Consider the following 27,971-nt stretch of genomic DNA (forward strand, 5'->3'; position numbering starts at 1 on the left):
CAAACATAAGTGGGACACGGCCCAGACCTAAATTTGTCCCGGAAAAATCGTAAGCAGCTGAAAGAACAAGAAGGAGGGGTGAAAGGAAAAAAAAAGAAAAAAAGGAAGAAAGTGGGGGGGAAGATCCCCAAATCAATTTGCTGTTGCTCATGCATGTCAGGACTTATGGGACTTTTTGCCTGAAAATGTATATCAAGGTCCCCCTCTCCAAGAGGATGGTCATTAGATCATCCAGCAATGTGAAAGCTCCCTCACACATGCACTGACAGGGCCATTCTCAGCCCAGCTCACGGATCTCTGCCAGCAGTGAGGTCCTTGTGCCCACAGAGGCCACATGTGCCACGAGGCAGTGGCCTGGGGACACTGCAGGGTCACCCCTCGGCTCTGCTGAGGACAGACCCTGTTGTGACACCTTTCCCTACAGCTCCATCAGGGTTTAGCCCAGCAGGATCGATGTTTTCCTGGGAAAAAGGGCAACTGGGGATTTTGGTTTTCTCTGCCTGCTCCATCATTTCTCCTGCTTTTCTCCCCAAAGCCCATTGAGCATCACCAGTCAGAGTGGAGGGGATTGAAGGCCATCACTGTTTGGCCACCTCAAACCTGCAGCTGCCACTCTCCGAGCTGCCTGATCCCCTGTGCCACTCCGTCACCCTCAGAGGTTTACAGGGAGCTGCTCCAAATGGCTAGCAAGTTTCCTCCTTCTTTTCCCCCCATCCTTTTTTCCCCCTTTGCTGATGAAATCAACACTTAATAAAATCACATCAGGCCCAGATGTTTTCTCCTCGGGTCAAGATCCAAGGAGGTGAAGTCAATTAGAGCTGCAATTTATCCCAGGCACACACAGAGCCCCCGGCACCGGGCGCTGCTCTGCCCTGGGCAGGGAGCCGGAGCCTGCCCAGGGGCGATCCTCCGGTGGCGAGGGGACGCAATCACATCCCAGGAGACTGCAAACATATCCCAGGGGATGCAATCACATCACAGGAGACTGCAAACACATCCCAGGGGATGCAATCACATCCCAGGGGACGGCAAACACATCCCGTGGCTTCCAAGCCCCCCGGCTCCGCGCACATTAAAGTCGGGGCCCCCTCCGGAGCGCACAGCTGGCTGCACAGCTGGCCCTGGCTTCACTCAGCTGACACCGTGGGGGCTTCTGAGCCCCATCCCTGCCCGGGCTGGCAGCCAGCGGCACCGCCTTAACCTTCTGGGGCCACCCCTAATTAGGAAGCGCCTAACGAAGATCATCAGCTGCCCGCACCGGACCGAGAGCAGCCAGAGCGTGTGAGCAGTTCGCCGTGGTGTGGGGGTTGATGCATGTTCTTCTTTTGGAGCTCAATGGTATGATTTTGGAATATTAATAATCAGGAAAAACATCGACTTTAATCTCTTTTTGCAGTGGGATGCGTCAAGGAGTAAACCTAGCTTGTTTTGGACTCAGCCCAGGGATGTTCCCTGTGCGAAGAAGCAGCTTTTTGTGGGTGAGGCAGTGCCTAAAGTGATTTGGCATCACCCTCCTGATCCAGATCCTGGAATACCCAGCAGGGTATTGGTACACTAAGCAGGGTCTGGATGGGTCAGGCTCACAAACAAGAGACTGCACATGGAGGAAAGCAAGGAGAGGGGTGTGATCACTGCCCCTAAGCATTCACAGACTTGGCTGAGCCTGTCAGGACATGGCAGTGAGCGGCCACACAGATTTTGCACGTTTTTATTAATAAAACGGCCGATGGTGCAGAATTGACTCAGAAAACCGTTTGGCCAGGGCCCTTTGACCACTCCTCGCCCCTGCCTCCGTTGGAAGCAAACCTATGGTGGCAGTGAGCCCGCGGGGCCGTGCCCGAGGCTGGGCTGCAGCTTTGCCCGCGCTCCCGGTGTGCCCCAGCCTCTCTCCTCGCTCCGGGCTTGGGGCGGCTCGCAGGGGGCGCGTCAGAACTCCTTAAACCTGCGGGGAGAGAAGCGAGCGGCTCAGGGCGGAGGGCACCGCCCCGCAGGTGCTGGGATGGATGGTGGACATTGCGACGCTGCCAGAGATGGAAAGGGAAAACAGCTCTGCCGGGAAAGCACAGTCCCATCCGCACCACGAGGAGGAGAAGCAGGCGCGAGGAGGAGATCCAGCCACTGTTTTGTCTCCAGCCAAGCTGAAATGTCCCAAAAATCCTATAGCGTTTGTGCCCGTTCTCTGCAAGCTGCTCCAGAGATACTCCCCAAAGCCTTCAAGACACTGCAGTATTGCCACAAACTGAGCTAGCTGCTTCCCCCAGCAGAAACCAGCCAGTATTTGGTGCAAACACAGATGCTGTCAACCCCTAGGACAGTCATCACCCTAACCAGCCCCGGCACAAGAGAGCAGAGCCTGGCAGCCCTCCACCGGCAGCTGGAGAAGGAGATTTGGGCCGCACTTACCGCAGCACGAGGCCCAGACTATTGCTCTTTCACCTGCAAACACAAGACATAAGGGACGAAATGTTCGCAGGGGGTCGGGGTCTGGCAGCCCCACTGCCAGGACTGGCTGTGGCCCCATCCTTTAGATGTCACATGGGGATGTTGGTGGCAATCGGAGCCAGGCCAGTGCTGATTTGGAGATTATTTATACACTCGCTGCAGTGATTCGCCTACAGATTTGATTAGCCAGCCCTGGCTGCATGTAATCAAGGTCAGTGGCACAGGTGGGCAAAGCCTATAAATTCAGTTGTTTCAAGTGCATTAATCAATCCCAATCGATTGGGCATCAGGGCCAGTACCTGCTAAATCAGCCAGAGACAAGGATGCACTGCCCAGCCACATCTCCCTCTCCCCTCTTCCTCCCGCTCCCCCACCCTCCTGCACTCTTCCCTGGCAATTGCAATTTGATCTTTTGATTCCCAAATGTGGATCTCGGCCCTAAATGATTGGCGGAGTGGCTATTTCTAGGCTGAGCCTGCAAAGTGAAACTCAGAATCAGAATGGATCAGGCTTGTGTTTGCATTTAATGCTCAGGGCTCAAGTGAAGATACTTACACCGAGCTACTTCCCATCCATCACTGACTCTGTTAGCTGCACACTAGAGCTACAAAGACACAAGGACACTGCGTTTAGCACCCCAAGTGTTTTTTGAGGTGCAGATGGCTAAAATCCCCCAGGTGCTGCCTTGGCTTGAGGTGGAAATGTCTCAGTGGCCACAGGAGCGGGACATGGGGCAGACGGCCTCGCGATGCCCACGTGAAGATGCAGCAGAGACAGCAAGGGATAACAAACATCCTTCTGGAGCAGCACTGACACCGTGCTTGGGCACTGTGGCACCGGGGGCCACTCCGGGGTGGCAACTACGTACCCTCTCTGCCTCGCCATGGAGCCACACCAGCCACGGGCCTCTTTGACCACCACACGAGCAAGAAGCTGCAAGAGGAAGGGTGGAGGATCGCTGCAAGGCTGGTGGCACTGCAGCCTCCAGCCTTGGCAGGAGTATTTCCACCACCAGGAGATCAATTCTACAGCTCTTCCTAGCAAAGGTCATATGAACTAAACCTACGCGAGGAGGAGGTTGTTGGGAAAAGCGAAGTGAAAGCAGAGGTTTGGAGTCTGTGGGGAATAGATTTGTAAAGAATTCTCAAAACTTGATAGAAAGTTTACAGAGTCTTGTATATTTGTATGTAAATACTGAGATAAGGTGTGTTGACTTAGGAAGGTTATGCAATAGAGATGATGTTGAGAGAGAGATTGAACTAGAAATAAGTTTTAATACGTTTCAAAATATGGTTCTGTAGAAAGATTAAATATCTTAGAGAATTAGAATTGTGAAAAATGTATTGTAATAGGACTATGTGGGGGAAAAATATAGGTGATTAAAAAGTAATAATAGTAATAGTTAAAAGTTAAAATAGTAATAGTTAAAAGTATTAATAGTATTGTGCAGTAAAAGTTAATAGGTTGAAAAACATTTATAAGGTATTGTAACTAGGAAATAGGTTAGTTTCTGATGGAATGGTGTTGAGTTTTACATTTTTTGTGTCTCACTATTTACTGAGACTGATAGTAGAATAAAATCTTTTAAAACATTTCTTAGCTACCCCATCTCTGTAAAAGTTGAGAAAACGAACAAAATGTTGCCTCGAGTAAGGAAGCGATAACTCGACTATCTGTTTAAAACACCTCTCAGTTACCCCATCCCTGTAAAAGCTGAGAAAAGCTACAGAGCCAACACAGGCCTTTGCAGTTTGCCCTGTGCCTGGATGTCTTCTGAGAGCCATCTGTGCCCTCCACCAGTGAGCAGGCAGCTAAAAGGGAGCCTGTGACACCCCAGGGCAGAGAAAGGAGTCCTGCCAAGGGGACACCTACCAGACAAGCCAGGACGTCGGCTGCTATCAGCATGTAAAAGACGTTATTCCAGCCCGTGGGAGAGATGAGCCCCGCGAGCAGCGGCCCCAGCGCAGCACCTGTGGGGGCACAAGAGCCACGTTAGCCCCGTCCACACCTGAGAGGGGACCAGGACACCCAGCACCCCCCAGGACACACCAACAGATCCCGTGCCGTCGATGATGGCCGTGACAGTCGAAAGGGCTTTGGCATTTCCTTTGAGAGATTCGTGGGTGCCCTGTAAGGATGGAGGAATAACACATAAGGAGCAAAAGCAGCTTTGGGGTGCATGGCTGGCATTTCCCAGAGTAAGGCTCATGTCCCAGGCAGCAATTTCCATGTGTCAGACCAAGCCACGGATGGGAAGACCAAACTCAAATGCTGCTTGCAGCCAAACCATGGCAAAACCTGGATTGCCAACAGCAGGCAGAAATTCCCAGGGGATCTGCCACCAAATATTTCCACTCTGCTTGTGCTCAGAGGGAGATGCAGCAAAGCTGAAACACAGTCATGTGGCCAAGGTGAAAAACCCCTGTGTTTAAGGGAGGGTGTGGAGCGCAGCACCAGGTGTGACAGCTCTACCCTTCTCCACTGGGCTTCAGAGGCATTAGAAAACAAAGGTAAAGTGCAAAAATCCCAGCAAAATCCCTCTGGGAAAGAGGGAACAGCCTCTGGGTGTGCAAGGGCAGCGTGGCGGGGTCTGAGGTGCACCTCTTACCAAGTCTGCCGACACCGCTGTCGTGATGAGCGCGTAGGGCCCATTAACCAGAGCACCACAGATGATCAGCATCGCTGCAGAGGTAGCCAGGAAGAGATTAAATCTTTAGGTGCAGGGAGCAGCAGGACATTTTATCCATCATCTCCAGCCCGTGTGTGGACACTGCTGTCCCATGCATCCATCTCCTGTGCATCTCCATTTTCCCATGAAGATCCCACCCAGCAGGCAGTGAACACTCATCCAACACCACCCTCCCCAAATTCAGCCTGGGAGCCTGGCTCAAGAGGAGGAATAAAGGCAGGTGAATCCTCAGTGTCCTCCATCACCACTTCAGTGACAGGACCAAGCTGCACCACGGAGCTCCTCACCTATTGAAGTGCCAATGCCGTTCTGACCCACATGGTTATACAGGAACAGCTGGAAAAGAGACGCAAGGTGAACCAGTTATGGCTACTCCAGCTGTTTTACCAAGGGTTTTCCTTGCAGCAGTACCCTGGGAATGGGATGGAGAATGTGGGGTTGTGAATTACTGCTCGTGCCAAGCACCAGCTGGGATGGGGGGCTGAGTGCACCCCTGACCTCTGCATCCCACTGGCATGATGAAATACCTGGCAGCTGGCAAACAGAGGTGCTGCCACGATTTATGGCCAGTGAGGCTCTGCCATGTCCCACAGCTGAAGCCAGACATAATTTGCCCCAACGGTGCTCTCAGGGCCGTGGACGTGACGCAGGCCCTCTGCTCCCAGCATGTGCCAGCTCCTTCAGCAGGAGAGGCTCCCTTCCCAGAGCCAGCCAGGGTTGGATTACAGCTAATTAGCCATGTTCTGGAAGCAAAGCCAAATGAGCTCCGTGCAGGTGCCTGGGAAGGACGTCCAGGCCAAGTTCCAGTGGAGCGTGAGGCCGCTGGCATGGGGGCTTTCGGGATGAAAATCAAAGAGACAAAGCTGGACCGTCTTGGTGGGACCCCCAAGGCTTTAAGCAGAGTTATGGCAGGATGGAAAAGCCTACAGGGTTTTTTTTTAGTCGTCAAGGTCTCTGCAATCCCTCCCCAGCTCCTAGAGCTGGACATCCTTCCCGGGAACATCTGGGCACATGAATCAATCCCAGCTCTCATCTGAGCCAGGCGCGTGACCAGCTTATCCTGGGCGCTTGGGAAGAGGAAGGCAGCTGTGACTCAAAGGAGCCAGAGCAGAGGAAACCCTCGTGACAGGGTTTTGAGCCCGTGTGACAGCTCACCATGGGAGCGGCGACCACCAGCATCACGCAGCACGTGGTGGCTCTGCCGCCAGTGTAGTCAGAGATGAGGCCAGCAAAGATCCCCCCTACAAGAAGGAGTCGCAGGTGTCAGTCACACCACCCCAAAGGCAGAGCTTTGCCCTGGCTCAGCCCAAAATCCAATGTGATGCTCTTTCATCCCCCATCTTCTGACCAGTATAACCCCAAGGTTAAACATAATCATATCAGAGTGAAGAGCTTTGATTTATCCCTTCCACTTCCTCCCTGCAGATGGTTTCTCAGCACTCCCATGCTGCTCTGGTCTCTTCCATGCTTGCAAGCTGTAGGAGAAGGAATGCCTGAGCAAGCGAGACCTGAGGAAAGAGGCTGTGATGCTCATCAAAACAAACATGCCAAAATAAAATGGAGGGGCGTTTGCTGCCTGCTGAGTGCTGTGAACACTGAATAAACCTCTCGGGGGAAAGAGATGGTGTTGCCTGTGGGGGGGAACCAGCCAAGACTGGTCAAGGCCAGGACTGTCCCTACATCATCCCAGATCCACCCCCTCCACCGTGGTATGTTGACGAACCTAAAATACCCCCGACATCAAAGAGGGTCGACAGGTCCCCAGCTTCCTTGGCACCGAAATGAGCTGTGGGGGAGAGGAGAGGGGTGAGGAGATGCTTTTCTTGCAAGGCTCGCTCCCGTCTCGCTGTCCCCAAAACTCACCAACATTGACAATGTAGAGGGGCAGCCAGTAGAGGAAGGTGTAGCTCACCAGCTTGGCAAAGAGCAGGCACAGGGAGAACTCCACTACACCCTGGGAAGAGAGGAGGGGACATCAGAGGAGCCTCCTTCCCCCAGCCTCCTCTGGATGGTGGGTTTTTCCCATTTTCTGCCCTGTGGATGCTCTGAGCTGCTCTGGCTTTGCTCTTTCCTCCATCCCAGCACTCACAGGTATCCGAAGTGCCCCAAAGAAGCTGATGGCTTCGGGCTCCTCAGCTGGCTCCTTGGGGCTGTTGGAGTGATCCACACTGCTCTGGCCTGAGAGGCTGAGTGGGCCTTCGTTGGAGATGACTGCTTCAGGATCCTTCTCACTGGTGGTCACTCCTCCAGGATCCTCATCAGCAGCCATCTAAAATCAAGCCGAAAGCAGCAGATGTGGCTCTCATGGCTGGAGGAGGCTGAAACATTGGCTCTGCTGCCAGGGCATGACCCAGAGGATGCTCCCAGTGGAAGAGCAACAACCATCCCCTGTGACAACTGAACATTGCTGTAATTCCTGCCGTTACAACCTGATGACCCAGCTGTTTCACTGTGCCCTGAGCGACACCCAGCCCAGGGCAGGCCCCTTGGGAATCGGCGCGACTCACGTGATGCACAGGTGGATTGCAGTCAACATCCTCAGGATCTGCAGGGAGAAAGAATACCCTGTGAGGAGAGCCTGGAGCAACCCCACTCCTCCTGCTCTCCCTCCAGCATCTCACAAGGGCTGGGAACCCCCAGGTCTAGGCTGCATCTCTGGGTACCCTCTTCCCCAGTAAAAACCCAAAAGATTTCCCTGATATTTCCTGTAAAGACAGGCTCAGAGGAGTGACTGGTATGGGGAATGAGCCTGCCTGGACAACCCCAATGATGCTGAGCATCCCCATGGTGGTCAGATCCACATCCATGCCAGACACAGGTTGGAAATAAGTATTTGGGATTGCCAAAAATGCTTAGAGATGGGCAAGGTGCAAAATTGTATATATTATATTGGTTGTCTGCTATGCCCCAGATGATAGCACTCACACTCCACAAGGAAGAAGAAGCAGATGATGCCCACGATGGTGATGATGATGCCAGGCACAATAAAGGACAGGCCCCAGGCAGAGGAAACCCAGGCACCGGCGATGAGCGAGCCTAAGATGTTGCCAACGGAGGTGTGCGAGTTCCAGATGCCCATGATCAAACCTCTCCTGGTGGGGACACAGCCGGGTCAGTGGCACTGGGGTGGCTGCCAGGGTCAACAGGGACCAGGACTGGCATGGGACATGTAGGAGAAAAACTCACTTTCCTTTGCCAAACCAGTTTCCAACACATGCCACGACAGCAGGCCAGCCGGTCGTCTGCACCAGCCCATTGCAGACCTGGCAAGAGATGGGGAGCATCACCCAGCAAGCACAGACCACAGCCAAGGAGCCCTGCACTGTTTTGGGCAACTGGACTCGAAAATAGCCACCCCTATTCCAAAGGCGTTAAGAAAACACTTGGTTTGTTTGGTTTTTTCCCTGCTGGGGCAATCCTGGAGCCGTTTGCATTGCTCCCATGGCTAAACTGGGAGTGGCTGGTGTTGCCAAACCAGCTGCCCGCACCGCTCGGAGACGGGCACGCCCGGCAGTTTCGACGCCCACGCCACGCACAACCAGGTTTGTGGGGAGTGGAAATGCTCAGTGCTGCCCTGCTCAGAAACTGGGCCACCCCAATCCCTGAAGGCCACTGAAAAACTGGGATGAGGCCATGGTGATAAAGCCTGGGCATCCTCCAGCACAACACACCTGCACAACGATGAAGTACCAGAGGACATGGATGTTCCAGAAGTAGCCGAGGCCAAAAAGGGCAGTGAAGAGCCCGCTCAGAACCATTCCCCCTGACAGGTAGTAGCGCAGAGGGAGGCGCTCCCCAAAAATGCCACTGCAGAGAGAGGGAAGAGCACAACAGAAGCTGTCACGGGTGATGCCAGCAATGGGCATTATCACACCGAGCCAGTACCCGAATCCTGAGCGGATCCCTGGCTGCTTTCCTGTTAGCATGACCCCATCCCAATGGAAACCAGCTTCCGCCGGACTGGTGCAAACTGGTGAGTGGAGGGGAAGGCCCTGGGTACCTGATAAACATCCCGATGGCGTAGGCCACCAGGAAGGCATTATCCAGCGCCCCAAAAAGTTCCTTGTAGTTGTCCCCATCTGGAAAACAAATATTAGGGCCACCTCAGCCTGGCCCCCATTTTGGGACCCCTCCCCGTGGCTGCTGGTTTGGTCTTCTCCCCCATTCCCAAAAGCCTGGTCTCCATGGGGGCTCCTGGGGCCATGGCCAGGTGCCATCAGCACTGGGACCTGGTCCTGACGTGGATGGACGTGGATGGACTTCACCACCCGCTGCTGCCCTTCGGCCCAGGGGCATGGGACAGACCTTCATCACTTAATTACCTCCGGTGCCTAATGAGCAGCTGGCTCCCTGCCAAACCCCGGCCACGATCTGGTATTAGGGAATGGAGGGAGCCCAACTTGGCTGCCACAAGTGTGGGTTTTGGGGTGCCTGGGGGGGTTCAGCCTTACCAAAGGGGGCCCAGCTGCACCATGTGGTGCTGTTGGAGTCATTGTGGGGGTTCGGGCCCAAGGCTGAGCAGTTGGGGTGCAGCTGGCTCTGCAGGGAGAGAGAGGGGGGGTGAAGTTGAAGTGCTGTCAGCACCCTCCTCCCCATGTGCCCTCTCCAGGTTCCCTGTCCCCACAGTAGTGGTGAGGCTGGAGCTCACCTTGACAATGCTGATGGGTTTTCGGGAGAGGTGGTAGCTGGTGTAGGAGAGGAAGGTCAGTACCAGAGTCAGTCCCCGATAGCTGTGGGAGGAAGGAAGCAGAGAGGTCAGGGTTTCTGGGACAGGGATGGGTGGCTTCAGCACCCAATAGGACTCTTCTACTGGACTGGGGACCTGAACCAGCTCAGCTGAGCTGGTCAGGAAGTGAGCAGACCCCCCCCAAAAAAGCCCAGGATGTGCCTTAAAAAGATCAGCTGAGTTTTGTGGGGAATGTCAAGCAGTGTTTCCACCTCCTCAAGCAGTTACATCCCACCAACACACAGGGTGAGCAAGTGCCTTCCTGGTGTCACAAGTGGAAACTGTGCTGATTCATCATCACTCCCAGGGTTAATCAAAGATAAGCGGGGAAAAAAAGCAGCTCCCCTTCCTCCACCAAAAAGCCATTTCATCCTCTTTGCTTGGATTAAATGCAGGGGAAGGGGGAGTCTGGGCTCAGGAAATGGGGATGCTGCACCCATCAAAGCTAACAGATAAAGCCTGGAGAATCCCAAGGAGGATCTAGCACTCTCTGGAGCAAGATGAGTATCTCTGAAGGAGCTATCCTCCCTTCAGGAAGGGTTTTATGACAGCACAGAGGATTCAAGTAGTCACAGGCAGCTGCAGCACACAGACATGTCACGGGGTTTCTCCAAGTTTAGAAAAAAAACAACAACCTTTCCTTTGGTGGTTTTGACCCATCCTGCTCCTCTTTGCAGTTTCACTTCTCCCTGGAGCTGCAGCAGTGACGGGTGCCTTGCAAATCCCTGTGCTATGATGCCGGCTCCAAGGCTGCACTGTGGCTGAGAAACTGCTGCTTCCCACCCCAAAAAATGAATAAACCACCCAAAATCACTGCTAGTGACTGCAGGGCTGATCCAAGAGGAGCAGAGAGGCCACGGTAGGGAAGGGGAAGATAAACTTCACATGCAGTGCCCCCTGGGTCAGACTCTTGGGTGTCAGGCTTTTTCTTTTTACCCTACATGTTCTGGCAGAGAAAATTCCAGCAGATGGAAAAGCAAGGGGGAGTGTCTGGCAATGGGCTTCAAAAAATCCAAATATTAATAGAAATTACACGGGCAGCAGTCCCATCACCTGGTCAAAAAAGAAGGCAGCAGGCAAGGTCTCTGTTTTGGCCACATCCCACTGAATTTTGAGTGTGAGGGCCTGAGACATCTGGAGGCTGGCGGGTGCTGCTGCCCATCCCGAGGTTCCCCCTCCCCAGGCCGAGTCCCAAGCCCCGGGCTGCAGCCGGTGTGGGTTGATCCCATCTCACAGTGCCTGAGGGCAATGCTGGGCCCTGGGGGAGTGACCCCTCATCCCTGTCCCCAGACACGTGGTCTCCAGTCCGGCGCTGGTCCCAGGGCTGGTCCACCCCATGCTGGTGCCAGTCCGTTGTTCCAGGGTCAGCCTCCATCCCAGTGCCAGCCCCTATGCCCAGGGCCAGTCTCTATCCCGGTTCCACTTCCAGTGGTTACCAGTCCCTGGCAGCATGACAGCCCCTCCTCCCTAACCCGGGGCTGATCCCTGCGCCGGTTCTGGTCCCCATCCTGGTGTCGGCTCCAAGGTCCAGGGCCAGTCTCTATTGCAGTGCTGGTCCACGAAAGAGTGAGTCCCGTTCCAGAGACCGTCCCTATCCCGACACCCTCCCTGCCCGATGTCAGTCCCGATCCCGGTGCCGGTCCCTATGTCCAGGACCAGTCCTGATCCCTCTGCGCAGAGCCAGTCCCGACCCCGGTGCCGGTCCCTATATCCAGAGTCAGTCTCGATCCCAGCGGCTGTCCCTATATCTAGTCTGGATCCCGGTGCCGGTCCCTATATCCAGAGCCGGTCCCGATCCCAGCGGCTGTCCCTATATCCAGTCCCGATCCTGGTGCCAGTCCCTATATCGAGAGCTGGTCCCGATCCCTATGTCCAGAGCCAGACCCGACCCCGTGCCGGTTCCTACATCCAGTCCCGATCCCGGTGCCGGTCCCTATATCCAGCGCCAGTCTCGACCCCAGTGCCGGTCCCTACAACCAGAGCCAGTCCCGATCCCGGCGCCGGTCCCTGTATCCAGCGGTGCCAGTCCCTATATCCAGCGCCAGTCTCGACCCCAGTGCCGGTCCCTATATACAGAGCCAGTCCCGATCCCGGTGCCGTGCCCCCATCCCGCTCCCCGATCCCGCTCACCGGCTGTCCCGGGGGAGGGCGCGGAGCAGGCGAACCCCGGGGGCGAGCGCTGCCCTCATGGCGGGCGGCGGCGGCACTCGGGCACCCCCCGGCTCCTTTTCACCGCCCCCGGGGCCGCCGCTCCCGCCCCGCCGGCCCCGGTCCCGCCCCGGCCCTGGCCCCGGTTCCTCGGCCGCGAGGGGTGAACCAGGCTGTCCTCGCTCCCTCTAAAACAAATATCGCCTTCAAATCCGGCTGGAACGAGGGAACAGCCGCGCTGGGCAGTGGGAGGCGGCACAGCCCCGCAGGGACCGACCAGCCCTTTTCATATGCCCCGGGGCTCTGTGAGCTTCCCCACGTGCTGTATTTGCCAGCAGAAAAAAAAAAAACCTGGATTTAACTTTTCCACTACCAACCCAGCAACTTCCGAACAGGCTTCGCTGCCCTGATAGTAACTGAGCTACCCCAGACATAGATTGGGGTTATTGCCAGGGATGTCGGGAATCCTTCTCTTCTCCCACCTCCTTTCAAAGTATCCAATTTATCTTGCTAGGGGCGGATTGAGGATGAGGAGCAGCAACAGCTGTATTTATTCCTTTAACTAAGCCCCGAATCAGCCGACAACCCCTTTGGGGATCACTCCAGAGAGGTAGGAACAGAGGTCCCCAGGGCCTGAGCAAGTTCCTTGGGGACTTGCCAAGGAAGTGCTTGTCCTCAGCTGCCCTAGAGCTGAAATCAGTTACAAGAAACCCATTTACAGCTTTAGCCCTTTGCTTCCTTGCCCCCTCACAGGGCAGATCCTGCCCTTTCCAAACCCACTCCAACACCCTGAATTAGGGCTGCAGCGCTGACGCAAGCAGTTGTTAATAAACGGCATTAGCCACCACGGATCCCTCAGTGAATGATTCTCCAGGGGGAACCGAGGAGCAGACCCTGGCTCTGTGCTACCTCTGGACCGGAGGTGGGTTTGCTTTGTGCCCAATGAGATGGGAACAGGGTAAAGAAATGATCCGGCACACTCGGCCACCCATCCTTCCTGCCATGGTTAATATTGGAGAGGGGGGCCAGCAAGGAGTAAATATTAATGACAGGGTATGGAGTAACCTCTGCCCAGAACCACGTTACCTCACCACGGGCAGTTCTGGGAAAACCCATCTTGCTTCAGTCACTCCTGCAAAGGCCTGTAGATTTTTTTACTAGAAAAATGCTCCTTCCTTTCAGGAGCAAAGTAGAGGCCATGGGAGCGTGGGTCAGGTACAAAGCTGTGTGGGTGTTACTGGAAGAGAAGTCCTCACACAGAAAAGGAGGGAACAATAAATTCCCTTCCTGGCTCTGAAAGGTGATCCAAGTGGCAGGGGCTGGCAGAAGCTCTAAGAAAAGGGAGAGAAGGGAGCAGGGAAGGGTTAGAAATCCTCCCCTAAGAGATACTGACCCCTGGCACCTCATTTCTCCTCCTTTCACACTTCAAATGAGACAAACAATCTTTGAAAGCAGTTTATTCCACAATAATGATTAGTCAATAAGAATATGTAGTCAATAGTCAGCTACTGGAATGCAAGTGCCTGCCATAAACCAACCCCACAGAGCAATTGCCTCCTTCACCTCGACCATCGCCCCGGCCAGCTGCACACCTGGGGCAGAGTGGGAGAGGCACAGCACAAACCGGAGCACACGAAGCGGGAGAGCAAAGGTGACACCGTCCTGGCAGCTGGCGTGGAGGGGCAGACAGGACACGGCACAGCCCCACTCCCTGCTGACCCCAGTCGCTGGGACACGGAGCTGCCTCGGTCACAGACGCTTCCCCGAGCGCACACAGAGAGCAGCCAAGTCCTGGAGAGACCGCGTGGCTGCATGGGCACAGGAGGAGATCGCCGAGTGCAGCGCCTGGCTGTAGGCTGAGCGGGACAGGGACACACAAACACTATCAGGGCACAAGAGTTGTACTTATGGCCTGAAACTGGGCTTGGCTCTAGCCTTTCACCAGAGCAGAGAGACAACGATTGGGGTTTAAGGTAAATCGACATGCCTGTAGTTTTCCACACACCCATTTGCACACTCTGCACACTCCCGAACATAAATCAATACACAAGCCAAAGATTATTTTATGAACCCAAATGTCTCCATCTTCCCTTCCAGATAACTCCCAGTTGCCCAGAGAGGTATTTTCCCAAGCTGTGCTCAAGGTCAGAGCACTCCATCACCTAAGGAAAGCCATTTCCACACCTTTCTGCATCCTCCTGGCAGAAGGTTCAGCGTTTAAGGCAGAAGGCTCTGTGTCCCTAAAAAGATGCTTTGCAGCATTTTCCTCATGGCTGTGTCCATAGCCACACGTGGCTGTGTCACAGCTGTGTAATTTAACACATTGTAGGGGCTGGTGCCTTGCTGAGGATGCCACTACACTCCCTAAGGGACAGAGGTTGGGTCAAGCAGCAAAGCCCCTGACTTGCCCTCTCCAGAGCATATTTGGAAGAACATCTCTGCACAGCAGCCCAGGAGCAAGGAAACACCTATCCTGGTTTGATTTCTTCCTGTATAATCAGGCCCAGGTGTCTCCTCTTTGAAAGCAGGAGCTCCTACCTTTGTGATTTTTGTAGAAGATGCAGTTATTTGCACAGGTATCCGGATGGGAATCCCAGAAATCAGACCCACAGGAACACAGTGGGGGCAAGTCGATGTTACAGAGTTTGACTTTCTCCCTCATCTGGGCTCTCAGAGCTTCAACATACCTGCAAGGGATCAAACATTCACCTCTGGCAGTGACAGCTGGCTCTGCACGACGAGCGCAGACTGGCTGTACCTCATGCGCTCCTTATTCCGCTGCTGTCTGTCCCTCACTCTCCTCTCCTCCAGCTGGAGCTGAGCCAGGGCTTCCCAGGTTCCCTCTCCTGGGGAGGGCTCTCGCTGCTCAGCCATGTCTCGCATCTTCTGCTCCTCTGCCCGGCGCTGATTCTCCTTCTGCCTCTTAATCCTGCAGGAACACACATGCTTAGAGAAGCTTCCCATCCCAACCTCCATCCCTGGCTGTGAGGTCAGGGCACAGGAATCTGGGTGATGCTGCTGCTTTCAAAGACAGAAGTAATTCTGCACTAATCACAGTATTAAATATAAATTAATAGAAACAAATATATTGGCTTTAAACACAGAATGGTCAGAACAGCTTCCCAAGACTCCATTCTTCCCCCCATATGGCAACACCAGCCTATGAATGCTTTCCTGCCCTCAAACTCTTCCCGCCTGCCTGTTTTCTCACCATCCTGGACTTCCTCTTCCAGCTCCTTCCTGCATGACATCCACACATGCTCCTGCCACCCACAATTCCCCAAAGCTGCACTTCTGTCCTTAAACAAAGCATGTAGGCTGGGCTTTCTGGTCCCCCAGAAAGGACCAACACCTTGGCTTCCCAGCTGTCCCACTTCCCATTGTTTCTGACTATGAGGCAGCTTGGATCCTTCTGTAAGCACCTTCCAGGACAGGGAAGCATGACAGGGCTGGGTACAGCAGAGAAATTCCAAGGATCCCACCTTTATTCCAAAACAGGCTTTAAGATGTACTTCTAACCAAGTTTTCCTCTATTTCCTCAATCTCCCTTGCACCTACACGGCCCTCCAGCCCTTTAGTGGAACCTGGGTTGTGTAATTTCCACCAAACACAACACACATTCCCCTGACAAGCAGCAATTGCAAAGCACAAAGACTTTACACCAAAGTGACATTTTATTCCCAAATGCAACAAGTGTCCCATGCCACTCCTTGCCAGGGGGCATTAAAACCAAAATCAAGGCTGGGAAGAAGCCAGGCCAAGACATTTCAGACCTTACTTCATGTAGGGGGTCAAATCTTTACATTCAGAAAGAAAGTGCTGAAGTTGACCTTCTCTGGTTGAGTTATAAAATTGGAAATGTTTTTTAAATTAAATGTAGAACCTTAAGTACAGCACTATAAATCCACTCCAGAAAATGAGGCCAAGGCCAGCTTGGGGCTTTATACCCTGTAATTACAAACCCAGCTCCCCTCTGCACACACTTCAAGGGAAAAAATAATAATAAAAAGGTATTGCACTTACTAGGAATCCCTGGGGCCTTGCCAGCATTCACAGGGTAGTACAAGCTCTCCCAAGCTCCCCAGTGCCACTGGAATGTCAGGATGTGGCTCAAGGAGCACTGCTTTAGATTGACAGTTTTTCCCAAAAAATGACCATGAAATCCTGCCCTGTGGTGCCTGTCCCACTCCCCCAAAGCCTGATCACAGAAGAGCCAGAATGGTCAGATTTAGGTCAGTTCATTCAAAGGAAAGCCAGGGAAAAAACAAAAATTAGAGGACCTTTCCTATTTTGCTGTGAATTTGCAGAGCTTCTCATTTGCAGAGCTTCTCCTTAGTGAACCCCTTCACGGGAGAAGCTGAGAAAACTCCACCACAACCGATACTTTTACACAGAGTGTTCAACTCTGGAACAAATGCCTGTAAAATATTTTATTACACTGTATAAGTTTTTATGGCCATGAGGGTGAAGGGTCTGATATTAAAAATGCCAGGGATGATCACAGCTTAGCACGACGAGGTAACCTCACCCCAAAGTTTCTAAACACAGGCTTAAGTTCCCAGAGTCATGGTTTGGAAAGCTGCATCTCTCCCAGCCCCATGACTTGGCTCCCAGCTCCTAAATAAGCTGCACAGGGACTTCAAAACCAGCTAGAGAAGTGTTAAAGGACTCACCATGGCCCAAGGGTCTCTGCTGGGGGGTTGGCTGTATGAATCCCACCCCAGGGGGGTTACACATCAGTGCCTGCTTTACACCAGACAAACTCACAAGACTCTTCCAACCTTCTGAAGGACCCTGATGGAGGAGGTGACCCCACCACCTGCACGGACTCACTGGGCAACTCTGTGCTGCCTCTCCCGCTGCCACTGGTGTTCCCTCACTCGCTCCCGCTCCAGGGCCATGAAGAGGCGCCGGCACCGCAGGAACTCGCTCTGCCGCTTCGGAGAACAAGAGAAGGACATTTGGGAAGGATGCCTGGGATAAATATCGAGTGATATCAGTGCTCAGCTTGATTTCTGGAAGATGGAACCTCGCTCTTTCCCCAAAAGACCCTCAACATCTCTGAGTGCACATGACCCAGCACTGGGAAGCTGCAGAGATGACATCAAGGTAGGCAAGACCAAGTCATCTCAAAGCATTGGAGAGCTTTGTACCAGCATCCCTCCACTGACACTGCCTACGGATGGCAGCTCTGCCACCTGGCAAATTCCTAAATTGTTGCTTTGCTGATGGGAAAAGAGCCAATTCCAACTTCAGCCTGCTTGAATTTGGAGCCACCTGGATACTGGTGCTCCCCTGCAGTGCACTGGAACACTGTATCTCCTCCAAAAGATGAACGTATAACACCAAGCTGGATTCTCTACATGCAGGAGAACCACCTGGGTGGCAAAACCATTGCTGTGACAAATCCAGGGGCCCTGCAGGGAAGAACTCCCATATGGATACTGAGGGTTTAATGTCTGGGCTTTGGCTGATCCCACTGATGCAGTAAGGGCAGGGAAACATCCTGGCTAAAGCTCACATCAAAAGCCCTCCTGCTGTGGGGTACAGAGATAGTTTGAGCTCCATGACTCCCAAAAATTTAATGCACAGATTTTTCCTCAAGAATGCCAAAACCTTTGGGCTGAGTTTGTCCACTTCACTTGGAGGAGAGAGCCCAGCACAGCTGGAGATAAAGGAGAAGAGATCACCAGGCTGCCAGTGAAGAATACCGGATGGAAAAAACCCAGGCAGAGGAGAGTGCTGCAAAACTAGTTATCTTGGATGGATCAGAGCCAAGGAGATTAAAAGCAAGAGGAAAGGGAACAGCAGGGTTAGGAGGAGCAGCCTGAGAAGCCCCAGCTGTTGTCACACTGGCAAGAAACCACAACCATATCTGGGATCAGTTGGTTGGAAAACACTTGTAAGAAACAAAAAACATGCAAATCGTTCATAATTTTACACTGCAAACTGCAAGAAAGGTGACAAAAGGAGAGAGAAATTTTCCTCTTCATGGCAGGAGGAAGCAGGAAAATAAAAGTCACTGACTTTAGGCATCCAAGAGAAACATCATCACTGTGTATCACTCAGATTAGCATGAGCCAAACTGTCCAAACTGTCCAGGACACAGGCTGTAAACCCTCACTGTGAAATCATCCACTTGGCCTGCAGGCTGAGCTTGAGGCTATTCCCAAAAGCAAAGAAACCTTTATATTCCAGCCTTGTATTTAAACAAGATAAAGTTGGCTTTGTTCTTTTTTTTTTTTTTTTAAGCATTTTTGGCAGCTTCTTGGGCTCCTTGCAACTACAGCAAGCACCCCTTGGTTTTGCCAGGCAGAATGAAAGGAGCCTGTTTCTCCTTCAAATTTCTGGTGTTACTGAGATCCCAGATTTTGTAGGAGGAGTAGGTAACAGTTGCACTTAGTCACAACAGATTTTAAAAAATAACCTGGTAGCTTTGCCCAAGACCTGAGACCAAAAGCTACAAACTAAACCCAGCAGGGGTTTCATACATCAAAGCTCCTCTGAGGTTTCTTATTAGAGCCAGCAGCATTCCTAACACCCAATCTCTTTCAATCAAAACCACAAGGGCTTGGCTCCCCTGGACAGACCTGCTTCCTGGTTTCCTCTTGGTCAACACCAGCCCAGAGTTTGAGGGGAGGCTGGTATTCACTTTGTGGCCTCCCAGGAGGCCCAGGCAGGCTCGAGTCCTTCACCAACCCATCACAGACCTGAGAGACAACGGAAGGGAGCAGCATCAGCATTCACCACAGCTCTTTCTCATCTTCCCCCAGCAAAATGCTCTTCACTGGAGGCAGGGCCTCTGTGTGATCCCTCCAGACCTCAACAGGATGACCCACCTTGGAAATGGGCTTTATCTGGGGTACAGGTTGGCCATGAACAGGAGAGATGTGCCACATCTCGATATAGGAGTCTGAGCACCAAAGCATTGTCAAAACACCTCTGAAGATATCCTTGGAGGAGGGTTCTGGTTTAGTTTAAATATGGATGCACATCTCCCCATCCCAAACTTCTATTAAGAACTTCTTGAAGTGTGAAAAAAAATAACTAAATGTAAGGGGAATTCCACAGCCAACATCTCCCAAAACATCAGTGTAAACATCAGCATAAACCTCAGCATAAACTTCTGGTCCCTATCTGCCCAGCCAGTATTTCTGCTCCAAGCTGGACTAATCCCCAGCCAAGGCTAGGCACACACAGCCACAGCCATAAAGCCTTTGCCAACCACCCCAGGCATTTTCACCCCCCAGATGCTCAAAAACAGCTGCCTGAAAACAAAAGAGGAAGGATAAGTACATCAAGCCCTCCTCAACCCCTCCTAGGGCAGGGCCTGCCACCCCCAGGCACCAGGATTGCCACAGCCATCTCCTTCACCTGATACAAAGTTGGTTTTTTTGTTGGCTTTTTTGGTTGCCTTTTTTCCCCCCTCTTTTCAAGGTTTCTGATTTGATCTCTTTTGACCTCTTCCACCCTCTGGTCTTTCGGTGTGGTGTGAGCATGGCTCTGGGCATGATGTGACTGCATGCCCTGGTTTCAGCTTTCACCTGGGCAGCTGCCAAGTGGCATCACAAGCAGGCAGGAATCCAAGGCCATGAAAGCAGGGAATGGCAGTGCCGACCTCACTGAGCTCCAGTACTGCTCTCAAGCCCACTTTGAGGATGCTGGGCTTAAGAGTTAACTAGGCCTGAGGGAGCAACTACTGTACTCCAAGAGTAGCCTCTTCCAGACACCAAAATAAATCCATGATCCAAACCACTTAAGACCAACTTTGCATGAGTCTTACTTTTTCCAACTCAGTTTTGATGTAGAAGCCATCATCCTGCCCAGTGCCATGTGCGGCTGTGCCCTGCTCCAGCAGCTCAGCAGGCAGATCGTGGTGTCCTGCCAGCAGCAGCTCCTCACTCTCCTCCATGGGCACTGCAGCTGCAGGGCAAGGGTCTGGTTCCTGGAGAAGGGAGGACATGGGTGTAAACATGGAATTGAAATCTGGCTGCTTTGGTGCCAAGGGAAAACTGAACACCCTTGGAGCAGCTTTAACACGCAGAAGGCTGTGTGTGCTGTCACTTGGATGTGATCTGGCAGCACCATGTGTTCAGCAGCACCATGGGTCACCAGAGCTGGGAAACAGGAATGTAGCAGGGTGACTGTGACTGTGCCCTCCCCAACTGCAGAAGCAGTGGGATAGACGTGGGGTGAAGGGAAGGCAAGGCAAAAACCTCTCCAGGCACTATTTCACAGTGGCAAGGAGCTGGAATCTCTGAGCGACACCAAGTGTGGAGTACACTCCTTCAGATGGGAAGTGGGCAGGCTCCCCAGTGGCAATCCACAATATTTTGAGAGGCAACAGACTGTTTCCTACAAAATAAAGAATTAAAATGCCAGAAGCAAGCTTGAAGCCAGGATAATTTTTTTTCCCCTTGCTTTCTTTTTTTCCTTCAGTATGGTGGGAAGAGATGTGCAGGACTGCTGACAGAGGGAAAGGATGGATCAGTAGGAGAACAGGTGATACCAAGAATTCCTTGATAACCCCATTATGATAGAAACATGACAGAATAGCTGCTTTGATAAGGAAATAGAAGGGAAGGGTTACTGCTTTAGAAGTTGCTCTGGAGCACTGAAGGTAGAAAGACATGACACTGTGGAAAAACACCACCAACTTGGTGGAATGAGATGCTGGGGAAAAGAATTTGGGTGCTGCTATGCTGGGGAGCTACAGCTGTCCACCAAAGCCTGAAGGCAAAGACTCAGTAACAGGATGAGCTGGAACACTGGACAGGTCATTTCCAGGCAATTACCATTCTGGTATCTGCTTGGGAAAGCAGGCAATTAACTCCTTGGATGCTTTTAACCTGAAAAGAAATCCTGGGGGGAGAGAAAGAGCAGCAATCTTAGGAACATGGATTATTATCACAGGGAATGCAATACTTTACAGGGAGAAAGGAGAAAGAAGAAGAAAAATGCAGAAAACATGACTGAGGGGGAAAAAACATTTCAGCCAAAGACTTGCTTTGAGTTAGCAGCAGCAGGGAGAAAAATGTCAGGACTATTATTGGGAAGAAAAAGTCAGGTTATTCCTAAAGCTGACGTTTTTAATGAGGATGGACCTCCCCTGGGCCCAAACAGCTCCCTGAAATCTGTGGTCCAGATTATTAGAAAAAGAACACAAGGAATGCCTTTCTTTACTTAAAGGAGAGGAAAAGGAAATACCAAATAGAAGATTTTAGCCTGGAGAGTTTAACTCTGACTTTTGAAAAAACAAGAGGACATCACCTTGCAAACTATCTGTAAGCCACAAGAAAACAAGATAAGCGGCAACCAGCATAAATTTGTCAAGAGTGAGTCAGGCCAGGATAAACTGAATGTCTTCTACAATAGAAGGAAGAGGCCTCAGGCAAAGAGCAGCAAAAGACTCTGGGGTTCAGCTGAGCTCTTGACTTGGCCTAATTCAACACTGGGGTAAAGCAAAACCTGTTAGATGGAAGTCTGATGTGGGATGCACAAAACTGATTAAAAACATGGCCCAGATTTGGTCTCAGGAGTTCACTGCACAGAAACAGGGTAAGAACTAGGGTTCTGCTCTTTGATTTCATTATCAGCCTGGATGAAGGAAGAAAGAAGCATCTTGATTAAGCTACTGACCCCACTTGCCTTGTAGAAGTATTGGATGAAAAACCCTTGAGGTAAAACGAAAGAAATGGGCTGGAATACAAAGCACAAGGAAATCCAGGGAACACCAAAGCAGAGGCAGCACTACCAAGGGGGTTAGGTCCATGGTTATGTCTGTGGCAGCCTTTTGCACCTGAAGAGAAAGGAACAAGTTGCTGTCCTGCCAGGCTGGGAACATGCCAAACCTTCATACAGGGAGAGATTTAGATTAATATGGGAGCTTTTTTCTCCTCATATATCATGGAGTAATAAAACGGAGCAATGCAATAAATCAATATATGCTTCCCAGAATAAATTAGGGAAGCTGTTAAACTTCCTTATGTAGATTAACTGTAGGTGCAGAGAGGCTGGGATGGGAGGATGGTCCCAAACCCCTGCCAGTGTTTCTCACTGCTGTGGATGACTAGCTCAGGACTCCCACGGATCTCCTGTAACCCTCTGGCTCACCAGGGCAGTGCCTTTATTATTTATGTGAGGTCATAAATCAACTTATCTCACTGAATGCATTAGTAGCTCAAACAAGAAGGATGTTTGCTGTTGGAAACAGGTAACAAGGTTTTTGAGACCATAATTGTTGTGTTTCTCTGAGTCTGCTTTGCAGAGCTGACTGACTTCGTCAGAAATCCAAGAGTACAAAGAAGAAGAGCCAGAGCAGCCCTTCTGTAAAGGGTAGTTTCTAGATAATCAGCAAAGATCTATTATTTCACCTTTGGTGAACCTGAGAAAGAGAAGGGAATGAAGATTTACAGGATGGGCAGGAAACTGGGTCCAGAGGCAATAAGTCAAAACACCAGGCTGGGTTGCGCCTGGTGTTCTCCAAAGTACATCAGTTCAAGGAAGGTCTTGGCATAGAGACTGGGAAAATAGCTACAATACAAAAGTGGTCTTGAGAACTGAAGGAACAAAAGCAGGATGAAATTCAGCAGAACAAAAGGTGGGACTGAACTCCTTCCATGCACTGCTTTGAGGAAAGCAGCTGCATGCCAACGTTCTCCACCAGAAGCCAGCCCCGGGTGAGGAAAAACCCTCCAGATCTTTGCCACCCACACAAAACAAGCAATTGATGCAATGGAAAGAGTTGTCAAGGTTTGAAGAAATAAAGGCACCTGAAGGGAGGGCTGGTCATCACATTCCTCCCAGATACCCAGATCACAATCTCAACCTTTAAAAGTCTATTTTGCATTCTTGAGTTCATCTCAGAAATGTTTCCACACACTTTATCTTGCTGCCTTCTCTGAAATGGGTTACCCACAAGCTGCATCAGGAAAGCACAGTTTATTTCATTCCTGCTGGAGAAACTTCCTGAATCATGTTTTGGATTTGCTAATTAGAGCCAAACCTTCAGCAGTTTGCAAGGTGATTTCTCTGCCCTCAGCCCAGCCAGCCCTCGCTCACCTCCTGCCTCCAGGCGCCGGGGGACACGATCCTGCGGGACGCCAGCCTGCGCCGCACCTGCTGCACAGCCCTGCTGAGCTGAGCCCAGAGGAGAGGCAAAGAAAACACAGGACAAATTCAGCTGCATGGAGACATCTCCCAGTCAATCTGCTCCAGCCAAGATGCTCAGTCAAGGCAGCATGACCCAACACACAGTCAGGGTCTTTCAGAGCTGCCCCAAGGTACTGAAATTCTGATCCAGGCAACTCATCTGCTCCCAAAACATGTTGCTAAGATGCCAGATCCCAAATTTTCTTGCTTGGTATCCAGCCAGAAGTGATTTTCCACCCCAAGGTACTTCAACTGGAATGCATCCCATGGTGCTCCAACTGCAATAACTCCAGCTCCTAGGCGAGCGCACAGGCTTTCTAAACCACCAAATGCACTATAAACATCACTATTTAAAAAAAAAATTACTTAAACAGTCCTGAAGGCAAGTTTTCCCAGATTTTGGGCTGCACGAGACAAGCTGCAATGAGGTGGCACCACCTAGTGCCACCTCTGTGGCAGGACACTGCTGGGAAAACACTGTGCCTGCCAGCAGCCAGACCAGTTCAGCCACAGCATCTGGGATGAGGCACCCAGCTGGATGCTCTGAGGAGCACCACAACGTTCAGGGTGACAGTGCAAGCTAATGTTTCATCCAATATCTAAACCCAAATACTAGGGATGTGCTGTAGAAGAACAAAAGAAAACACAGCCCGTTCCCTACTTCAAACACTGAGGATCCAAAATGCCGAAGCAACGATGGAAGCGCAGGAGGGGCAGGGCTCACCTTGGCAGCTTGTTGCTGGAATGGCTCCCCACGCTCCTCTTCTGGCTGGGCCGGGCCAGAGCCAGCACTGGGTGCACAGATGATGGGAGCAGGGAAACGCTGGAACAGGCATGTGTTTTTCCACGAGGTGGAGTACTGCAGAGCAGCACAGCTCTCCCTCTCCACCTGCCAGGAAAAAGCCAGAAGGATCTCCAACCATGACCCAGCAAGATGTCAACCGTGGTGACATTTCACCACCCTTAGGTGAAATTTCTTGGGAGGAAGGTTTTGGCTCTCCATGCTGAGAATACAAAGAATCATCAGGTTCTTTGGGGCTGAGGGCATTTGCGGGCTTCCCGCTTGGAGCTGGCAGAGTTACATGAGGACATCCCTAGCCAGCCATAGAAACAGCCCAAACACCCCAAGGGTGGCCAAAGCTGGTGACATGTTCAGTGCATTCTCTTTTCTGCCACAGTCAGATCCTGGCAAGCCTCCCCAGCACTTGTTTGAGAATAGAAAGAATTAAATATATTCACAGGATAATCCAAAACAAGCCCATGGGGGAAAAGGGAATGTGGAGACAGAGGGAAAGTGTTGTTTGAAAACTACTTGGCTGCTCTGGAAAAGGGATCGGAAAAGAAACAGCAGAAAAACTGCTTTGCTTCAAAGGCAGCCAGGACACATCCACATCATTCCCAACTCCTGCCTGGCTGTTTTTTAACTCTAGGCAATTCCACAGAGAGCTTCAGAACTCTGTTCTGCTGTTGCCTGAGGGAGCCAATAACCTTTCCCTGGGGAGGCTTCAAAGCATCTCCAGCACCAACCAAAGTGTCACGCTGACCCAGCCTGGACACTGTTTGCCACCACAGGGTCTGGAAGCTCAGATTTTCTCATTTTTCTTCATTAACACTTTGACTTAAGGTGTTGACTTAAGCTCCAGTGTTTGGATTTTTCCCAATTAAAGTTGGGTTTGGAGGGGTTTTTCCTGGCAGAGCCTCACTTACTGCTTCGTAGGCCTTCTGCAGCTCCAGCCTCCGGCGCAGCCTGACCTGCCGGTTCACCCGCTGCCTCACCTCCTCCTGGAACCTCCTCAGGCTGGCTGCCTTCTCCCGCTGCTGCTCCTTCAGCTCCTCCTCCACCCGGAATGCCGAAGCCTGGGCGAGGTAGAAGCAGATTTCACCAGGGTTTTGCTACACTGTAGCATTAGAGCAGCCTGTGTCCCTGGATTCTCTTTTCCCCCACTCAGAGCAACCAGGCAGACAAGCAGCACCTAGAGCAAACTTCATGTTTTGTTTCAAAACGTGGAATAACAGCTTGGACAATATCTACTGGGTTATTATGGGCTGGATTGAGTCTAACTAGAGAAACAGAGCATGCACACCTCTGCCTTTGCCTCTCTGCAACACACAGGGAAGGAAAGAAAAAGGAGACCCTCAGAGCAGCCCCCAGCTCCTGCTCCCATTAAAGGATGCTCAACTATCCAAAGCCTGGATCCAAAAGGAACAGGCCAGCTCCTCATCCTAATAATGTTCTGCAAGGCTAGAAGCACAGCACTGCTTCAGAAAGTCTTTACCATCTGAAGTGAAAGATTAAGAGCAATGACCTGAAAAACCCAAAAAAATCCCATTTTGTTTCCTTTGCAATTCTGCCAAGCAACACCACCATGGCTTAAATTAAAACAGCACTGCTCTCCTGGCTGCCAACACAGCCAGAGAAACCAGAGACTGAAGGGATGGATGAAAGGGGTGAGGCCCAAGATGAACTTGGGACAGCAGGGTCAGCACAGCCCAACAAAACTCCAAGATGGGGGAAAATCCACACTGTTAGGGATGAAACCAAGACAGTGCTCCAGGGAACAGCCCAGTGCCAGCTCACCCACTGCCCGCCTCAGCAGCAGCTCTGATGCATGAGGCTTTACTATGGATTAATTAGAAGTGCATTAAATAAGCTGAGATAACCCTGGGCAGCTTCATTCACCTCTGGAAGCCTCACATGGGAGGCCCCAGGAGCATCCAGGCCCCTTGAAGCTGTCAGGAAAAAAATCAGCTCCCCCAGAAGTTTCACAGTGCCAAGACAGAAGTCCTGTGGAATATGGAGATGATTGATTTCCATAAATTATCTCAACCTTTCAGGATTTAAATTACAATACAGAAATAAATCATCTCAGAAGGGCATGAGCTTCTATAATGTTCAGACATTAATTACAGGGGACTGAACTCATCATCCAATATTTAATGCACTTTTAGTCCTCTTAGAATAACCCTCAAAACAGAAATCCCTGAGATAAGCATGCATGAAGATTTCCTTAAGTGTTTCTAATGGGGTACAGTGGAGATTAGGGTTACGACTGAAACACTCAGCTTAATTTTTTTTTTTAATCAGCAACACAGAACAAAATCTCGACTCCTTGACATCCTTTAGAGACGAGTGGGAAAGCAAGAAGCAGCACTGGCTGGGTTCCCTACCTGACTGACGTGTAAAATTGATGCATTTCTCCTCAAAAAACACAGTTTATTGGAGGAGGATCAACTCAGAGAGATGTTGAGGGCTTGTGCAAAGGGGAGGCCAGACTACATGAACATCACAGTGGCTTCTGACCCTGCTAAATCACATTAAAACAAATTATTATTTTTAGGAGCCATGGTCCTGGCTGTGAAAAAGACCACTTTTGGCTCTGGCCCCCCTGGGGGTTTGACTGGCACACTGAAGGGTTCGAGACGCCCCGGCAGATGGTGCACTCACAAAGGCCGGGCTCTGCTGCCCTGGCGCACTCTCCACCCACACGGCCACGGGTGCCACGCTCTGGTTCCTCTCGGCCAGCACCCGCCGTCTGCGCTGCAGGGCTCTCGCCTGCTGCCGCCCCGGGGGCTGCCCGGCCCCCCGGCGCTGCTCCTGCCCGGGGAGCGCCATCCCGGCACCGCCGCGGGCCCGGCCCTGGGGACGGAGAGCAGAGCTCAGGCTGTGCTCCCGGGCACGCCAGCCCGCGCCCTGCCCCACCTCCTGCACCCCAGGGCCCTCCCGGCCCTCCCCGCGCACCCTCCTGCAGCTCGGACCGGGGACCCGCAGCCTTCCGAGGCTGACAGCCCCTCTACCCCATCACTGCACCCTCTTCTCTCCCCGCTCCCTCCCACCGTTACCCAACCCCACCTCCAGCTCCCCCCCTCCCCCGAGGTTCGTGCTCCAATCTCCCCGTATCCCCACTCCACTGCCCCCATCCCAACCAGCCCCTCCCCAAGCACCTCCTCACGCCCAGGAGACTCCCCTGCGCACCCTCACCCGCCCCTGGGCACTGCTCCACGGCCTCGGGCCCATCCTCCCGTATCCCCCGAACGCCTCCTGTACTCCTCTACACCTTCATTGCCCGTAACTCCCCTCGCCGAGCCCCGAGCCCGGCGCGGCCCCTCAGGCCGCACCAACCGCCACTTCCGCCGCCACCGCAGCTTTGAATCCTGCCGCCACTTCCGCCGCACGGCCACGCCCCGGGACACACGGCCACGCCCCCGCGAGCCCCGGCCACGCCCCGATCTCGCCTCGATCACGCCCCCGTGAGCCCTGGCCACGCCCCCTAGAGCCCCGGTCACGCCCATCCTTGCCCCTCCTCGGCTCAAGCCCCGCCCCCTCCGCCATAGCCAGCCGCAGGCCGCCCGCAGCCGCAGCCCCTCAGGATCTGAGCTCGCCGGTTCGAGTCCCGCCTCCGGTGGGAAGGGAGCGGAGGAACCGTGTCTGCCTCAGAGCATCCCTGAAACTGCCCCCTGAGCATCCCTGGCACACCCCACACAGAGCATCCCCGTGCAAGTCGCTCCCAAATGTCCTTATGGTGTCTCCCCACGGCATCCCCGAGCCCCTCTGAGTATCCCCTTGCCGCATCTCCACACAGCATCCCCCCAAAGGCCCCCCCCAAACACCTCCCCAGAGTGTGACCCCGAAGCATCTGCTTCACGAGTCTGCCTCCCTTAATGTCTCCCCAAAATTCCCTCAAAGCCTCTTTCTGTAGCATCCCCCAACCCCCCTCCGGACCATCTCCCCATAACGCGTCTGCCCCAAAGCATCTCCCTCCCTCTGGGACAGGATGCTTGGAGGCGTCGACCCCTTTTGGGGGCCAGGAGCCCTCC

At 52.5% G+C, this 27,971-nt stretch overlaps 2 protein-coding genes across 8 annotated transcripts; both read right to left on the reverse strand.

Annotated features, from left to right (window-relative positions):
• Positions 1 to 1,358: 1,358 nt before the first annotated feature.
• Positions 1,359 to 12,068, reverse strand: SLC37A2 (solute carrier family 37 member 2). 4 transcript variants are annotated; one of them, XM_053963367.1, is made up of 20 exons: positions 11,988 to 12,068; positions 9,780 to 9,861; positions 9,583 to 9,670; positions 9,132 to 9,210; positions 8,803 to 8,938; positions 8,318 to 8,394; positions 8,057 to 8,223; positions 7,639 to 7,676; positions 7,221 to 7,400; positions 6,995 to 7,085; positions 6,855 to 6,917; positions 6,287 to 6,372; positions 5,419 to 5,467; positions 5,051 to 5,124; positions 4,492 to 4,570; positions 4,315 to 4,412; positions 3,311 to 3,375; positions 2,998 to 3,046; positions 2,404 to 2,436; positions 1,359 to 1,942 (listed from the first exon to the last, which is right to left on the reverse strand). In XM_053963367.1, the coding sequence occupies exons 1-18, from the start codon at positions 12,044 to 12,046 to the stop codon at positions 3,004 to 3,006; spliced, it is 1,554 nt and encodes a 517-aa protein (XP_053819342.1). In that variant the 5' UTR covers positions 12,047 to 12,068; the 3' UTR covers positions 1,359 to 1,942; positions 2,404 to 2,436; positions 2,998 to 3,003. The 4 variants fall into 4 exon arrangements, with proteins under 4 accessions (XP_053819342.1, XP_053819343.1, XP_053819341.1 ...); XM_053963368.1 differs by lacking the exons at positions 2,404 to 2,436; positions 2,998 to 3,046; XM_053963366.1 differs by lacking the exons at positions 1,359 to 1,942; positions 2,404 to 2,436; positions 2,998 to 3,046 and having other exon boundaries at positions 3,058 to 3,375.
• Positions 12,069 to 13,446: 1,378 nt separating this feature from the next.
• Positions 13,447 to 27,334, reverse strand: CCDC15 (coiled-coil domain containing 15). Of its 4 annotated transcripts, none has more exons than XM_053963518.1 (12): positions 27,212 to 27,334; positions 26,602 to 26,793; positions 24,864 to 25,013; positions 23,881 to 24,045; positions 23,067 to 23,144; positions 19,789 to 19,950; positions 18,845 to 18,958; positions 18,596 to 18,715; positions 16,839 to 16,942; positions 14,764 to 14,934; positions 14,544 to 14,692; positions 13,447 to 13,861 (listed from the first exon to the last, which is right to left on the reverse strand). In XM_053963518.1, the coding sequence occupies exons 1-12, from the start codon at positions 27,215 to 27,217 to the stop codon at positions 13,755 to 13,757; spliced, it is 1,518 nt and encodes a 505-aa protein (XP_053819493.1). In that variant the 5' UTR covers positions 27,218 to 27,334; the 3' UTR covers positions 13,447 to 13,754. The 4 variants fall into 4 exon arrangements, with proteins under 4 accessions (XP_053819493.1, XP_053819492.1, XP_053819491.1 ...); XM_053963517.1 differs by having other exon boundaries at positions 27,136 to 27,221; XM_053963516.1 differs by lacking the exon at positions 27,212 to 27,334 and adding an exon at positions 27,130 to 27,209.
• Between the last annotated feature and the right edge of the window lie 637 nt (positions 27,335 to 27,971).

Source organism: Vidua chalybeata, chromosome 23 (assembly GCF_026979565.1).
Source record: "Vidua chalybeata isolate OUT-0048 chromosome 23, bVidCha1 merged haplotype, whole genome shotgun sequence".
Taxonomy (NCBI): domain Eukaryota; kingdom Metazoa; phylum Chordata; class Aves; order Passeriformes; family Viduidae; genus Vidua; species Vidua chalybeata.

What these genes read in the sequence shown, in the direction of transcription:
- SLC37A2 (XM_053963366.1), bottom strand. Translation starts at nt 12,046, where the DNA reads ATGAGGGCAGCGCTCGCCCCCGGGGTTCGCCTGCTCCGCGCCCTCCCC. An exon ending in TTGGGGCACTTCGGATACCT is followed by an intron (nt 7,086 to 7,220) that starts GTGAGTGCTGGG and finishes CTCTCTTCCCAG; the next exon opens with GGTGTAGTGGAGTTCTCCCT. An exon ending in CGACGGCACGGGATCTGTTG is followed by an intron (nt 4,413 to 4,491) that starts GTGTGTCCTGGG and finishes GTGCCCCCACAG; the next exon opens with GTGCTGCGCTGGGGCCGCTG.
- CCDC15 (XM_053963516.1), bottom strand. Translation starts at nt 27,171, where the DNA reads ATGGGCCCGAGGCCGTGGAGCAGTGCCCAGGGGCGGGTGAGG. An exon ending in GGCAGCAGAGCCCGGCCTTT is followed by an intron (nt 25,014 to 26,601) that starts GTGAGTGCACCA and finishes TACCTCGCCCAG; the next exon opens with GCTTCGGCATTCCGGGTGGA. An exon ending in AGATAAAGCCCATTTCCAAG is followed by an intron (nt 18,716 to 18,844) that starts GTGGGTCATCCT and finishes GTTGTCTCTCAG; the next exon opens with GTCTGTGATGGGTTGGTGAA.